This window comes from Myotis yumanensis, unplaced genomic scaffold (genome assembly GCF_028538775.1).
Source record: "Myotis yumanensis isolate MYYU_CA2020_CCGP unplaced genomic scaffold, mMyoYum1.0.hap1 SCAF_12, whole genome shotgun sequence".
Taxonomy (NCBI): Eukaryota; Metazoa; Chordata; class Mammalia; order Chiroptera; family Vespertilionidae; genus Myotis; species Myotis yumanensis.
This window is the reverse complement of record NW_027223763.1, coordinates 10,022,551-10,036,810: the sequence shown is the minus strand read 5'-3', so window position 1 is coordinate 10,036,810 and position 14,260 is coordinate 10,022,551. Positions and strand designations below refer to the sequence as shown.

At 52.9% G+C, this 14,260-nt stretch overlaps 2 protein-coding genes across 6 annotated transcripts in view; both read left to right on the top strand.

Annotated features, from left to right (window-relative positions):
- Positions 1-2,675, top strand: part of WHRN (whirlin) — a 63,098-nt gene extending 60,423 nt beyond the window's left edge. The window contains 3 exon segments of the mRNA XM_070430771.1: positions 559-740; positions 1,242-1,364; positions 1,637-2,675. Of these exon segments, the coding sequence (XP_070286872.1) occupies positions 559-740; positions 1,242-1,364; positions 1,637-1,819 (488 nt within the window). The 3' untranslated portion in view covers positions 1,820-2,675.
- A 3,605-nt stretch (positions 2,676-6,280) lies between these two features.
- The window catches only part of AKNA (AT-hook transcription factor), a 50,282-nt gene continuing 42,302 nt past the window's right edge, over positions 6,281-14,260 (top strand). For 3 of the 5 annotated variants that reach the window (XM_070430767.1, XM_070430770.1, XM_070430764.1), the window contains exons 1-3: positions 6,281-6,310; positions 13,348-13,505; positions 14,120-14,195. The gene's annotated coding sequence lies outside the window, so the exon portion shown is untranslated. Of the gene's footprint in view, positions 6,311-10,756; positions 11,359-13,347; positions 13,506-14,119; positions 14,196-14,260 lie in introns of those variants that run through there. The other 2 variants (XM_070430765.1, XM_070430769.1) reach the window with 2 other exon arrangements.

Here is a 14,260-nt window from a genome sequence, read left to right as displayed (position 1 = left end):
AAAAACTGACAGCATTGTATGTGTTTAAAAAACAACAACCCCACATCTGTGGTCTGGGTTTGCTTTCTGATCTCTGTTCTAATCATTACACCAGGGGCAGTCAGGGCAGACACCCTGGAAGTGGCAGCCTTGGGGCCAGACCCAGTTGGAAGGGCAGGTCTTAGTGGGTAAAAGAGTGGTACCGCCGAGGCCGGTTTGGCTCAGTGGATGGAGCGTCGGCCTGCGGACTGGAGGGTCCCGGGTTCGGTTCCGGTCGGGGGCATGTGCCTGGGTTTCGGGCACATCCCCAGTGGGGGATGTGCGGGAGGCGGCTGATCGGTGTTTCTCTCTCATCGATGTTTCTGGCTCTCTGTCTCTCTCCTTTCCTTTCTGTAAAAAATTAATAAAATATATTAAAAAAAAAAAAAGAGTGGTACCCTCCAGCTATCCCCAACCACCCAGTCTTTGCCCAGGGAATCCCCCAAGCCTTCCAGTCTGCAGCTTCATCACCTCCTCCAGGAAGCCCTCCCTGATCCCAACTGTATAAATCACACTCTCCTCCTGTTCCCCCCCTCCCAGCAGCCTCCACACTCTCTCAGCTCTCGGACAGTGGGCAGACTCTGAGTGAGGACAGTGGTGTGGATGCTGGCGAGGTGGAGGCCAGCGCCCCTGGCCGAGGCAGACAGATGGCGTCCACCAAGAGCAGGAGTAGCAAGGACCCACCTCGGAACGAGAGGAGCACAGAGGGGGCAACCAAACCGGTGAGTGAGGAGGAGGGGGTCACAGAGGGTGAGGGGAAGAACAGGAAGTCCCTGACCAGGGTTCAGCTTGTCAAGTGACCACAGGGAATGGAGCGAGACCCTCACTGGAGGGGTGTGGGCACTGGAAAGGGCATTAGCTGGAGGCCCAGTTCAAGTCCTACCTTTGCTGTGACACTGACCAGCCGAGCCCTGAGGCTGGTCTTGAGACCCTTAAAGCTCAGTCCTGACATGGCGAGGTGGCTGGGGGAGGTGGGTGGGGGCGGGGGGGGGGGGGGCGGGGCAGACGCCACCACCAGGCAGCCTTGGCTGCCCCTTAACTTCCGGAGCCTCAGGGATTTTTGTAGCAATTAGGAGCTGAGAACACCAAGTGCTTAGCTTGCTGCCTGGCATATTGGAGGCTCCCAACACAGGCTGGCGTCTGAGCCCTGCTGACCTAAAGCTGTCATGCCCAGGCCTATACACTGAGAAGGCCTTCGTCACTGGTCTCCTTCATACCCACAGCCTGGACTCTTGGAGCCCACATCCACCCTGGTCCGAGTGAAGAAAAGTGCGGCCACCCTGGGCATCGCCATCGAGGGTGGCGCCAACACCCGCCAGCCGCTGCCCAGGATCGTCACCATTCAGGTACTTCCCCAGGGGCCCGCTGACTATCTCTCCCTACCCCTGGGAGTTTTCCCTCAGCACCCAGGGTTGTGCCACCCCCACAGGTGACCCAGCACTGAAGGGCAGATCAGACCTTTGCTCTCCCTGAGCCTCAGTTTCCTAATCAGGACTGTGGACACCCAGATGGTAGCTCCCAGGCTGGCAATTTCAGGTCTGACCCTGTGGGTGGCCAAAGCCAGGCCAGCCTAGTCCTCAGGTGCCCTGTGTGCCTCCGATCTGTGTCTCACCCACAGCGTGGCGGCTCGGCCCACAACTGTGGGCAGCTGAAGGTGGGCCACGTGATCCTGGAGGTGAATGGGCTGACGCTGCGGGGCAAGGAGCACCGGGAAGCCGCGCGCATCATCGCCGAGGCCTTCAAGACCAAGGAGTGTGACTACATCGACTTTCTGGTCACCGAGTTCAATGTGATGCTCTAGGGGCCGAGGCCTGAGCGCCTCCCACCGCTGCCCAGCCCCTGGCCCGGTCCCTCTTCCCTCCTGGCACTGTTACGCTCCCTGAGGGGCCAGGGCCGCATGGCCAGGGTAGCAGGAAGACACCCCCACTCCTTCCGGGCCCGCTGGACCAGAACCGGGAGAGGAGGTGAAGCAAACAGGAGATCAGGTCAGGATCTGGTGCCGCACCCGGTGCACAGTAGGCACTCACTACAAGTGTGGCTTTCAGGAAGGGAAAGGACACAGTGTCTTGGCATGTCCACCTGCGGTCGGCCAGGGCCTGCTCCTCTGGGTTGAGTCGGGGGCACTGTGCCCCTGGCCACCTAGGACCTGGCCCATCTCCAGATGCCTTGGCTTTGTCTAGAGCAGCGGTTCTCAACCTTTGGTTCGCGACCCCTGAAAATACATCCTGCATATCAGATATTTACATTACGATTCATAACAGCAGCAAAATTACAGTTATGAAGTAGCAACGAAAATAATTTTATGGTTGGGGTTCACTACAACATGAGGAACTGTATTAAAGGGTCGCGGCATTAGGAAGGTTGAGAGTGAGGTCACATGAGAATTCATGGACATGGCCCCCAGCCAGGGGGCATCTTGCAGGACCTTTAGTGCCACAAATAAGCATCAAGCACCCCCTTCCCATTTACCCCCCATTCCTCCAAGCTCCTTGTCCCCCATGGTATTTATTATTTATTTCCCTCTCCACACCCTGGGGACCCAAGACCCCAGCTCCCCACCGCACCCCCTGCCTATCCCAGAGGCCTTGCAGGTGACCAGCGACGTCAGTGTATTTATATACAGAGCTTATGACTTTAATTTTTCAATAAAGAGATCTGAACAAGGTTAGGGTCCCGTGTGCTGCGTGGCCTGCCTGTGTGACCGGGGTCTTGATTGCTCAACGTGGAGATGGGGGGAGGGCAGTTGGAGGCATCAGAGCACCAGACATCACCACCCTCTCCCGCACAACCCCCCACATCGGAAATGCAGGGGCACTTGAAACCACACCTGCGTCTTGAAACACCCTACCTGAAGGTGGTTTACAGATAATACTCTTAGATTAAAAGGCGCGGGTATGTCATGGGGCAGAGTACACAATGTGTGTGGATGTTTTAAATTGCAGAGAGGTGGCCCACCTTAAGGCAGGTCCCAGAAACTGACTCAGCAGTGAGGATTTGTATGCAAGTGATTCATTAAGGAAGGGAGAGGCAGTGAGGAGTGGGGGCTCAGGAGGGGAAGGGGAGGAGCCGAGCCTGGGAGGGGACACCAGAGTGTAAGCTATACCTAGAGCTGCCCCCCCTCAGGGCCCTGGGACAGGGCTTTCATGGTGTCAGTCGTTGATCAAGGCCTGGGGGAGAAGGGAGAGATAGTAAATTCCCACTCACATCTCGCCCTCTATCTGTGCAGGCCACACGCTGTTCTAGGAGCCCAGGGCAGTGGCTGTTACAAGTAACAACACGTGGAGGGGAAAGAGGAGAGGATGGCAAGAGATGGTCAACTTCCCAGCCCCTGAGCCCATTTCCTTCATCCCCAGGGTTCCTCTGAGGCAAGAAGAGTTTGAGAAGGTCTGCTTTGCCCGGCCCAGTGTCCAGTGCCTGCCAGAATGGGTTCCGGGCAGTTGATTCCACAGACCTGCACCAGATTCTGCTCTTGGCTGCCCTGGTCCCCTCCCCAGGCCAAGGAGATCACCTAGAGACCAGAACCCTGGATTCCCGCCCCGCTAGACCTTGAAGCAGCCTATCCCGCCCGGCAGGTCCTAGCCCCGCCCCAGCCCTAACACCCCTGCAGGGAAGAACCCTTACCTGGCAGCAGGAGAGCTTCATCAGGTCCCAGATCTCCTGGCTTCAGACTCCAAAGCCTGTGTGGTCAAGGGCAAGTGATCTCACCGTTCTGAGCCCAAATTCCCCATCTGGGAAATGGGTGTGGTAGGCTGAATAATGGCGCCTAAAGGTATTCCCATTCCTGGAACGTGGGAATGTTACCTTATAAGGCAAAGGGACTTTGCAGATGTGATCCAGGCGTTTCGCTGGGGGGTTATCCGGGACTATTTGGGAGGCCCAACGTGATCACTTGGGTCTTTGAAAAAGGGAGGCTGGGGGAGGGAGGCTGGACACACAACAGGAAAAGGTGTGCTGATGGACATGGAGGTTGGATGGTGTGTTTTGAAGATGGAGGAAGGGACCACGAGCCCAGGAGTGCAGGTTGCCACTAGAAGCTGAAAAGAATAAGGAAACGGGTTCTCCTTCAGGCTCCAGAAGGAACCTGCCTGGCTGACACCTTGACTTGAACCAGTGAGACTGGCTTTGGACTTCTGACCTCTCTTTGTAAGAGAACAAATTAGTGTTGTTGTAAGCCGGGAACTGGTGGTAATTTGTTATAGCAGACACGGAAGCCAATGCATGGGGATGCTGCTACTTGCCTGCGATGGAGGTTGGGATGCTGTGTGTGGACCAGGCTCAGAGTCAGCCCCAGGGAGATGATTGCAGTCAGGGTGATGGTGAACGAAGAAAGGGGCCCTCTGATCTTATAAATGCCACCCCTTTCCCAGGCCCAGGGGACAGAGAGCTCCAGCAGCTGCAGCCCATGGTCCCAAGTTTGTAATCTGAAAAAAGTAAGATGAGAATGAGTTTCTAGATCCATTGCTTCTAAAATTGCTAGGACTGACTCTGGAGCCGTGGAATTTTAAACCTAAAAAATGCCTTTGCAAGTGGATTTAGAAAGGTCAAATTGCTTGCCCAAAGCTGTATCACTAGTGAGTGGTAGAAGACAAATTTAGACCTCTGACTGCCTGGCATCAACAACAGGAAGCCCCAGAACAAGCACATGTCGTGTTGTCTTTTGAAAAGGATCATGGATGAAGGGATCATGGGTGGAGGCAGCTTTGAATATTGTAAGAGGGAGGGACCAGAAGTCCACCTGGGACACATGTACCTGTGGCCCTAAGATCTCTACTCATGACACCAGAGCTGGAGGGGGAAGGTATGGCTAGAGGATCTCAGAGTGTGTTGCTAGAAGAAGACAAGGTGAGTTTTTGGCTTGAGCTGGGGTCTGCCCAAGCAAGTACCAAGTTGGCCTTTAAATCCCCTGGAGCCCTCTCTGCTTGAGAGAAAGCGGGGCGGGGGGTGGAGGTGGGGGGAGGTGGGGAGCATGGAGTAGCCCAGTGTGGGGAGTACAGGACAAACAAGGTACAGCTCAGGGTGCACACCTTAGAGTCTAAAACCTGGCATCATAGTCCACCTCCACCACTTTCTGCCTGTGTAAGTGGTCAAGTCACTTAAACTGAGCCTCAGTTTCCTCATCTTTAAATGGGGAGCATAATACTAACCTAACTTGTGAATTATTGTGAGGGTTTGCTAAAATTTTTCCCTGGGTCAGAGAAGGCCTTTAGTGAATAGAAGCTGCTGTTGTAATTACCATTAGAGATGTGGACAGGGAGCCACTGGCAACCTCGGGGACTGATAACTGGGCTGCAACATAGCTGGATGCAAGTCCTTGGGAAAGTCACTTCCTGTCTCCAGGCCTCTTCATCTCCCCTGTGAAGTACGATTCTTCTAGGAACTCTTTAAATTAGGTCCATTGTTTTATTTCTTACTAGAGGCCCAATGCATGAAATTCATGCAAGAGTAGGCCTTCCTTCCCTGGCTGCAGGCACCAGCTTCCCTCCAGCACCTGGGACTGGGCATCCCTCCCAGCCCCACTTTGTCCAGTCTAATTAGCATATATTACGCTTTTATTATTATAGATAGTTCTAGTGCCATGTTATTTATCTACTTCCCTCAGCAACGCTGTGAGGTAAGAGCTACAAATCCCATTTATCTGAAGCGCAGTAGCAGCCAGTGGCAGAACTGCGGCAAGTGCCTAGGCCAGTCTGACACTGTACACAGCCATTCTTCCAGGTGCATTTCGTATTCACTGCAGGACCTTGGGCAGATTCTTGTTTCTCTCCAGGATTGGGCTTCCCCACTTGCTCCGGACTAGAATATACTCATGATAATGCCAACATACTTCACAGGAGAGGATGGGTCCATAGTAAGAGCTTACAACAGTGCCTGACACATAATAAGTGCTCAAGAAAAGTTTATTACAGTATTATTACTACTGTTATGAAGCAGTTCGTTTCCACTCGGAAAGTTTTATTTCTTCCTCATTGCAAACTTGCACAAATGTCTTAACTCCGGGCTTCAATCTCGCGTCTGCAGCCCGACCGGTTACCGGAGGTACTAGTACATGCAACCTCCCAGATTTGAGATTTTTCCCGGTGGAGTGGAGTCTGAGTCCCTGAGGGCGGGCCGCAGGCTGCCGCCTCTCTGTGATTGGTGCAACTTCGAGACTCCGCCTCCTGGGGCCGCACCCCGCCCGTCAGAGGCCGGCCTCGGGGATTATGCAAAATACCTCCGCCCCGCCCCTCGTCCGGATTGGAGGCCTTTGTTTGCCGCTCAACTCCAGGAAACCACCCCGCGCAGCGGCCAGCAGGTGAGAAGCGGGGAGGGGCTCGTGGTGGGTACGCTGCAGGTTCCGGCCCCTCGCTGGGTCTCAGTTTCTCTGTCGGGGGAATGGGGAGGGAGGGTGGGCAGCGCGATGGGCCTGGGTCCACGGGGACGGTGCTGCTCTCGGTCTCTCCCACGTGGAAACCACGCACACCCGTCTCGGAAGGAGACGGATCGCCGCTCTGGGAGCGGGAGGGAGTCCCGGATGGGCTATCCATCCCGAGTCCAAACCCGGCGGTCTCCACCTTCCGGCCTCAGTCTCCACCTCCGCACAATGGGGGCGTTGGCTTTTTCTCCCTGCCTGCGGCTGGCGCGGGTCAAAGGGAGGGGAGGGGTCCCCAGGGAATCTGGAGGTGGTCCTTGGCCCGGCCGAGGGCTGTGTTTGGGTTAGAGGTGTGGCCGGGTAGCTGTGGTTACGGGAGGTGGGACTTTCCCGTCCGGGGATTTGTGTGAGGTTCGCTCACCCGGCAACAACCGCGCACCCTGACAACTCGGAGCCGCGCGCCCTCCCCAGACGCCTAACGCAAGTTTCTTTTCCTCTTTTTGGCGGGGAGAGAGGTAGAGCGAGGGCCAGCATGGGGGTGGGCAGCTCTGACAGTGGTAGGAACTGGAATGGACTGCGGAAATGTGAGACCAGCCCCTGTTGGTACGCAGATGGGGAGACTGAGACTCAGAAATGGGGCTTGGCTTCGCCAAAGGCGCCACCGCAGGGCAGGTGCAGAGCTGGCAGCTCCCCAGTGGGATGGGGCTGGCGGGGGCAGAGCCAGAGCCAGTTTTTTGGTGCGACCTGGATGAGACTCCTTTGCCCGGCTTTTGTTGAGAGAAATGGCAGAGGGGAGCGGATCACTACCTACGTTTCAAAAGCTTCTGCTTCTGAGTGAGAAAGTTGGAAAGGAAAGTTGCTGATAACAAACTGGGGCTATTTGGGAGCTGAGAAGAGCAGCCGAGACAGGCTGCAGTGAAAAGAGACATTGTTCCTGTGCTCTAGAACAGAAGGAAAAGAAATGGCTGAAACTGAAGCATGAAGGACTGAGGTTAGATATTTACAGGGACTTCCCAAGAAAACTTTCCAGGCGCCTCTTCTCGAGTTGATGGGTTTTGCTTTTTGGCCCTTGGTCCTGTTTTGTCAAGAAAACAATTTCTGCCCATCTGTTTGAGGGCGTCTATCTGGCTTACTTACCAGTAGGTAAGGGTGTTTGGGGACCATTTTGGGTTTATTCCCAGGAACCGTCTCAGTTCTTCTGCAGGAGGGAGAAGGTACTCGTGTGGGGCCTTTGCTTCCACTGGTTTGCGTTTGAAACATGTGATTTGGGCTGTTTCTTGCAAGGAAATTTCATCAGCTCCCACCAGCCTGCACAGCTTCCACCAGGGGCGCCAGGGTTGGGGTTTCCAGAGAGCCTGGGAATGGTCCAGGCACTGAGGCTGTCAGGCTGAGGGCTGAGAGTGTATTTTGAAAACTGATACATACCAAGGACATTTCCAAGAGGGAGGGGGTGAAGAAGAAATGTTTTAGAGCATCCAGCTGAATCACCAGCTGAATTCCACGTCCTTTTTATGCTTCCTCAGTCCTGGGAGGTGGGACAGAACTGGAGACTGTGAGTTAAAAGAACTTGGTTCAAATCTTCAGCCTGGCTTCAGTTCTGAGCATCTCAGTTTTCCCATCTGTAAAATGGGAATAGTAATGCCCACTTCAGTGCCACTTTAAGGCTCAAGTGAGGTGGCATCCTAGAGAATTTTGTGCAGCCTACATTCTGAGTCTAGAGATGAAGAAACTGAAGCCCAGAGAAAGGAAGGAGTAGCAGCCTTAATATTATTGGTAATAATAGCTAATGGTTATTGAGTGCTGCATTCTAGCCATTGTGCCAAGGGTTTGACTGCAATGATTGGGGTCCAGAAAGCTGGGAGCCCTTGTCTATCTTGTCACTAGTCACCCTCCTGGTGCCCAGGACAGAACCCTACACATAGTAAGTGTTTAGTACATTGTTGATCACCTGGATTATATCACTTCCTGGCCAGGCGGGGAACCAGGTCAAAATGCCCGCACCCCACTGCAGATCCCCTGAAGGGTGGATTTGGAAAGGAAACTTTTCTGGATGAGGCTCCTGGTCTATTCTGTGAGTTGTGCGGCATAGCAACCCTCTGACTTGGGAACAGGTCTGTGTAAGCCTGAATTCCAGGCCAAAATATCTGACCTTTAACCTTAAAGTGATAGCACCAATCACCGTCTTTAAGCAGGGAAAGGCTTGACAAGAATGATGCTCTAAGAAGATTTATCCGGCAGCATGTGCCCAAGGGATTGGAGGGGCAGGGTGACTGTGAGTAGGCTCTGAGTGACAGGGGAGCCAGGAGGATGCTAACGGTGCCCCTCCTGTGTTTTCTGAGCACCCCCATGTGCTTAGCTGAGCAAACACATTGTGCTGTTACTCTACACTCATGCTCCTGAAAAAAGTGCTATCCCAGCCTGTAGATGAAGATATCAGAGAGGTTCAGAAATATACCTAATGGTCAGAGCTACCAAATCTGGAGCCAGGCCTTCCTGCCCCCAGACCTCAGCATTTTTAAAAAATAGATTTTTATTGATTTCAGAGAGGAAGGAAGAGGGAGAGCGATAGAAACATCAAAGATGAGAATCATTGATTGGCTGCCTCCTGCATGCCCCCCACTAGGGATCAAGCCCACACCTGGGTATGTGCCCTGACTGGGAATCGAACCGTGACCTGGTGCTGGTTCATAGGTCGACACTCAACCACTGAGCCACGTGGTCGGGCAGACCTTTGCATTTTTAATTTCTCAGTCCCTCCTCCCTTTTAACCTGCAGTCCCATCTTGGCTCTGATCTTCCTTTCCAGGTGCCAGCCGAACCCCACCATGGCTGTGGAGAGAGACCCCCTGCTCCCAGGCGTGGTCCAGCACGGCCTCTAGATCCCAGCCAGCATTCTCCCTCCCCGGCCCTCCCCTGAGGCTGAGCCTATTCTGGGGGAGGGGCCGGGACCAAGACCAGAGTGGGATGCCTACTTGGTCTTTTGGAATCTTGGGGCCACACAGCCAAGGACCAAGGATCAGGAAGGACGTCAGTGTCCAGGAGACTGTACTCAGCCCCTCCACGTCAGGGATTCACTTGGAGGGTAACTTTTTACTTATGGGTGCAGATCCGACTCTGCCTCTAAAGTGCTGTGTGATTTGGGACGAGTTGTGTAACCTCTCTGTGCCTTTCTTCATCTATTAAATGCCTGGTTATGAGAATCCAGTCGGACAACACGTGCCGTGCCTAACAATGTTGAGTGGTTAAGGCTGGGATTGCCTCCTTTCCTTTATGTGATTTTCACATATTCCTGCATGTTGCATAATGGCTACATGTGCAGGAAAGAACACAGAGTATGAGTTTAAAAAGAGGAAGAGAGGTGTGGGATGGGAGTTACAAAATGTCAGAGCTGCAAAGGACCTCAGAGAGCCCAACCACTCTGCCCAGCTTGCATGGGTGGGGCAGGCGGGCCCGAGGAGGGCAGGCCCAAGGTCTCATCAGAAAGAGACTACACAGACGTGTGGTGGTGGCTTCTGTTTTTTTTGCCGTAGCTGGTTTGGCTCAGTGGTTAGAGCGTCGTCCTGTGGACTGAAGGGTCCCGGGTTCAATTCCAGTCAAGAGCACATGCCGGGGTTGTGGGCACGATCCCCAGTGGGGGGTGTGCAGGAGGCAGCCGATCAATGATTCTCTCTCATCATTGATGCTTCTATCTCTCCCTCTCCCTCTCTGAAATCAATAAAAATATATTTAAAAAAAAAGAATAGTAAATGCTCTTTTTACTCTTATTTTTTAACTCAACTGTTATTTTAGAAAATACAATAAGGAAAAGGAGTAAATTTGCCTTAGTTCTACTACCTAGTAATAATTATTGAAACCATTTGGAGCACCTCTCTCCTTTTTTCCCTTTTTCCTCCCTTCCTTTCCCCTTCCCTTCCTCCCTCTCTTCCCTTCCTCCACATTTTACTGTGGTTTTTTTTTTAATGGACTCAAACTAGATATATATTCTTCTGTAACTGGCGTGTTCACTTAACATCACATTTCTATATCACTTCATATTCTTCTACACTATGACCGTTAATAGCTGCATAATATTTCATTGAGTGGAAATATCATAATTTAATGATCTCTTATTATTGGACATTGCGGTCGTTTCCAACCTTTGCACCTACTGCAAGGTTCAGTTGCAAAGTGATTATGATTTACTCTCTGGATCCAGACAGCTTGGCTCAAACCCAGCTTCTTTTCCTGTGAAACAGACACAGTAATTCCTACTCTTTGGATTGGTATGAAGATTAAACAATGAGATCCTAACGTATAGAAAGGTCTTTTGCCGAAACCAGTTTGGCTCAGTGGATAGAGCGTCGGCCTGCAGACTGAAAGGTCCCAGGTTCGATTCCGGTCAAGGGCATGTACCTGGGTTGCGGGCACATCCCCAGTAGGAGATGTGCAAGAGGCAGCTGATCGATGTTTCTCTCGATGTTTCTAACTCTCTATCTCTCTCCCTTCCTCTCTGTAAAAAATCAAGAAAATATATTAAAAAAAAAAAAAGAAAGGTCTTTACATAATAGGTGCTCAATGAAGTGTTGCTGTTGTCAGTGCACTCCTGGCGCATGCACACTTTTGTTTGTTTGACTCTTCATGCAGCATGAATTTGGGGGAGAGAGAGAGGGAGAGAGAGAATGTGTGTGTATGTGTGTCTTTTCCTCAGTGTGGCCACACCCTCCTCAGAGCCCATGTTTCAGTTGGCCTGTTTCCTCCTCTCCTAAAGTATTCCAGGTGGGGACACAGTTTCTAGCTGTGTCAGTGACCCCAAGAACTGGTTTTGGGGTCACAGGGAGAGGGTCATGGGGAGATGGCAGCATTTCTCTCCACTTGTGAGGGCTGGCTTTTGCTTTTTGTGTACAGGACCCAAAACTAGAGCTGGGGAAGCTCCAGAGCCAGGAAAATTAAACTCAGTCCTGCAGGGAGCAGGCCATCTGGGCGTTTCACGGATATGGCCCAAGTCATTTATGGGTGAGTGCTGGGCCCTGGGCCAGGACTTTAGGCACACGGTCTCATTTATCACCCCAAGGATGCTATAAAGTCAGTATTATCTCCACTTTACAGATAAGGAATCTGGAGTTCAGAGAGGTTAAGCAATTTTCCCAAGGGCACACAGCTTTCAAGAGAGAACCTGGAGGCCTGACTACCCAAAAAGTCTATGTTCCTAAACCCCTGTGCCCTGCAGCCTCCATATACATGGCGTTTCTGCCTGCGCGGGCAAATGCAATCAAAGAACCCAGGAGATTTAGTGCTAGAAGGTCATTTCTGATCACCTCAGGGATAAATCTCATTAAGCCCAAGGTTCAAAGGTAAGAGAGGGGAAGTCACTTGGTCCAATGTCACTCAGCCTGGAACTTGGGTCTCTACTTCCCCAGCCAGGCTTCCATCCATTCTTTTTGGTTCACTCCAGGTTGTGGGCTCGATCCCCAGCAGGGGGTGTGCTGATCAGCGATCTCTCATCGCTGATGTTTCTATCTCTCCCTCTCCCTTCCTCTCTAAAATCAATAAAAATATATTCAAAAAAGAAAGCAGAAGGGCTCTGTGCAGAACTAGAGCCTCATTCTACAGGCAGAACATGGACTTGGTGAACTCAGTTAGTTGGTAATAAGCTGCACTCCCGATTCTACGGGGCCCAGGGCAGTAATTATCGCCAGAGGCTGCAATGGTGAGAGCACCGGGAGCAGTCACTGAGAGGTGGGTCTCCGTGTGTTTGAATCTCTACGGGCACTCACCCGCTCTGTGACCAGGGGCAAGCGGCTCGACTGTACGGGCCTCTGGGTACCCACCTGTAAGATGAGGGTGTCACACCTGCCTCCGTGGGTTGTTGTGAGGGTTATAAGCCAGGCCTGGGCCACAGGCTAGACGTGGTAGCTCATCCATCGTATATGACTGTGCTTCTCCTGCTGAGCACCCCACTCCATTGTCAGACACAGACTTCACTTCTAATTCCAAACGGTGAGCCCCCAAGGAGGGCACATGGGCTGAGATCTACAGGGTGCCTGGAAGTTGGCAGGGAGAAGGAATGGGGCTGGGTGAGGTCCCGGAGCACAGAGCATTTGTCCCAGGAACAGCAAGGAGCCCTGTGTGGCAGGAGCGGCCGAGGGAGGGGGAGGACAGAGGGAGAAGAAGCAGGAGCAGCAGCCAGGCTATGGAGTTTCAGTTTCTTTCTCAGAGTGTTTTAAGCAGAGGGGCCCGTGTGGACGCTTCTGTTTTGGCGAGATCCTCTGGTGTGGCGTATGGACTGCAGGGACCAAGAGCTCTTGCAGGAGGCCACGTCGGAATACAGACAAGGGTCAGATTCCAGTGAGAACCAGGAAATAAAATCAACAGGAGTTGATGAGAGATTGGTTATAGGTGTGAGGGAGAGGGAACTATCCAAGATGTGCACCTGGGTGGAAGGTGGACCAAACCAGGGAGGCTTGGGTTTGGAGGGTGGGCTAGAATGAGCTCAGTTGCATTGGTTAATTTGGCCTGTGGGAGGAGGGGGCACCGCATTCGCAGAGGGAGGGTGGGGGAGGTCTGGTAAGGCTCGGAGGTGGCAAGGAGATGGACCAGAGTACACGAGAGGGTGTTTTCCTTGGTGTTAGGCTAGGCTTAGGGTTATCCAGGGGCAACAGGGTGTGCCTGGCAGTGGCAGCCACCTGGGGTTGATAGCGGTGCTGCCGGGTTAATGACCAGGGAGGGAGAGTGAGTGAGTGACAGGGTGTCAGGGGAGCCCGCCCCTCGCACAATGGGCCACATGGCCACCAGAGCTGGCAGGGCGGGGGCCTCATTAGGGTTTGGCTGTGCTCCATAGGCTGGGTGCCCCATCACCCAGATGTGGGTAAAAGGCAGGGAAGGAGGGGGGCGGTGATAACTGGAATGAGGGCACCTGGTTCTAGCCTGGCTTTGCCATATACTCAAGGCTGATCTTGAGAAAGTTCATTCATTCATTCAATCACTCATTCATTCATGTTCCAGGCTCCTGGTTCTGCACTTTGCAGACATTACCTCATTGGATCTTGGCAGCAACCCTGTGTGGGGAGGCTACTCTTCTTGGATGTCTTAAGATGAAGAAACCAAGGCTTAGAGAGATGAAGGCTCAGAGGTCCCAGAGCCAGCAAAAGATTTGAACCCAGGTCTGTATTGACTCTAAGATTCCCAAACCTGGCTGCTCATCAGAATTACCTGGGAGGGTTTTTGGACAATACAGAGACCATCCCCGCCCCCCCTCTTTTCTCTTTGTTTCCTTAATCAGAACCTCTGGATCCTAAGCAGGGCCAGACTGGATGCTGAGCCTGCCCCTCCGCCCTGGTCCTGCCTCTCCTCCCCTCTCTGTTCTGGGTATGCAGCCTGCTGTTCTCAGGGAAAGCCCAGCTGGTTCTCACCTTTCCCATTGCACTTGCCCGTCCAGAATACTCTGCCGTCAGCCCCTCTCGTGGCTGGCTCCTGCCCCATTCTTCCTTCCAGTGCCTTGATCAGATGCCCCATTATCACGGAGACCTTTCTGGCCAGCCCCATACCCTTCTCCCCAACTGTTACTCTCTGACCTGTGGGTTCTCTACCAGGGCACACATCCCAGTCACCTGAGACCCTGTAAAATCTCTGATGCCCAGAGACGGATTCTGTTGAGCTTGGGATGTGGATCACTGCTCCATCCTATCCTCTCTGTCATGTTCACACACCTCTCTCTCTCTCTCTCTCTCCCTCTCCCTCTCCCTCTCTCTCTGTTTGTTGTCTGTCCCTCTACCAGAGTGGAGCCAGCGCTTGGCCTGTCTTGTGCCCTGCCATATTCCCAGCACCTTGAAAAGCATTACAAGATACGCTCAGTAAGTATCTATCAAATGAATGAATGGAATGAGGGGGGCTTAGGGAAAGGCAGATGAGCCCTGAG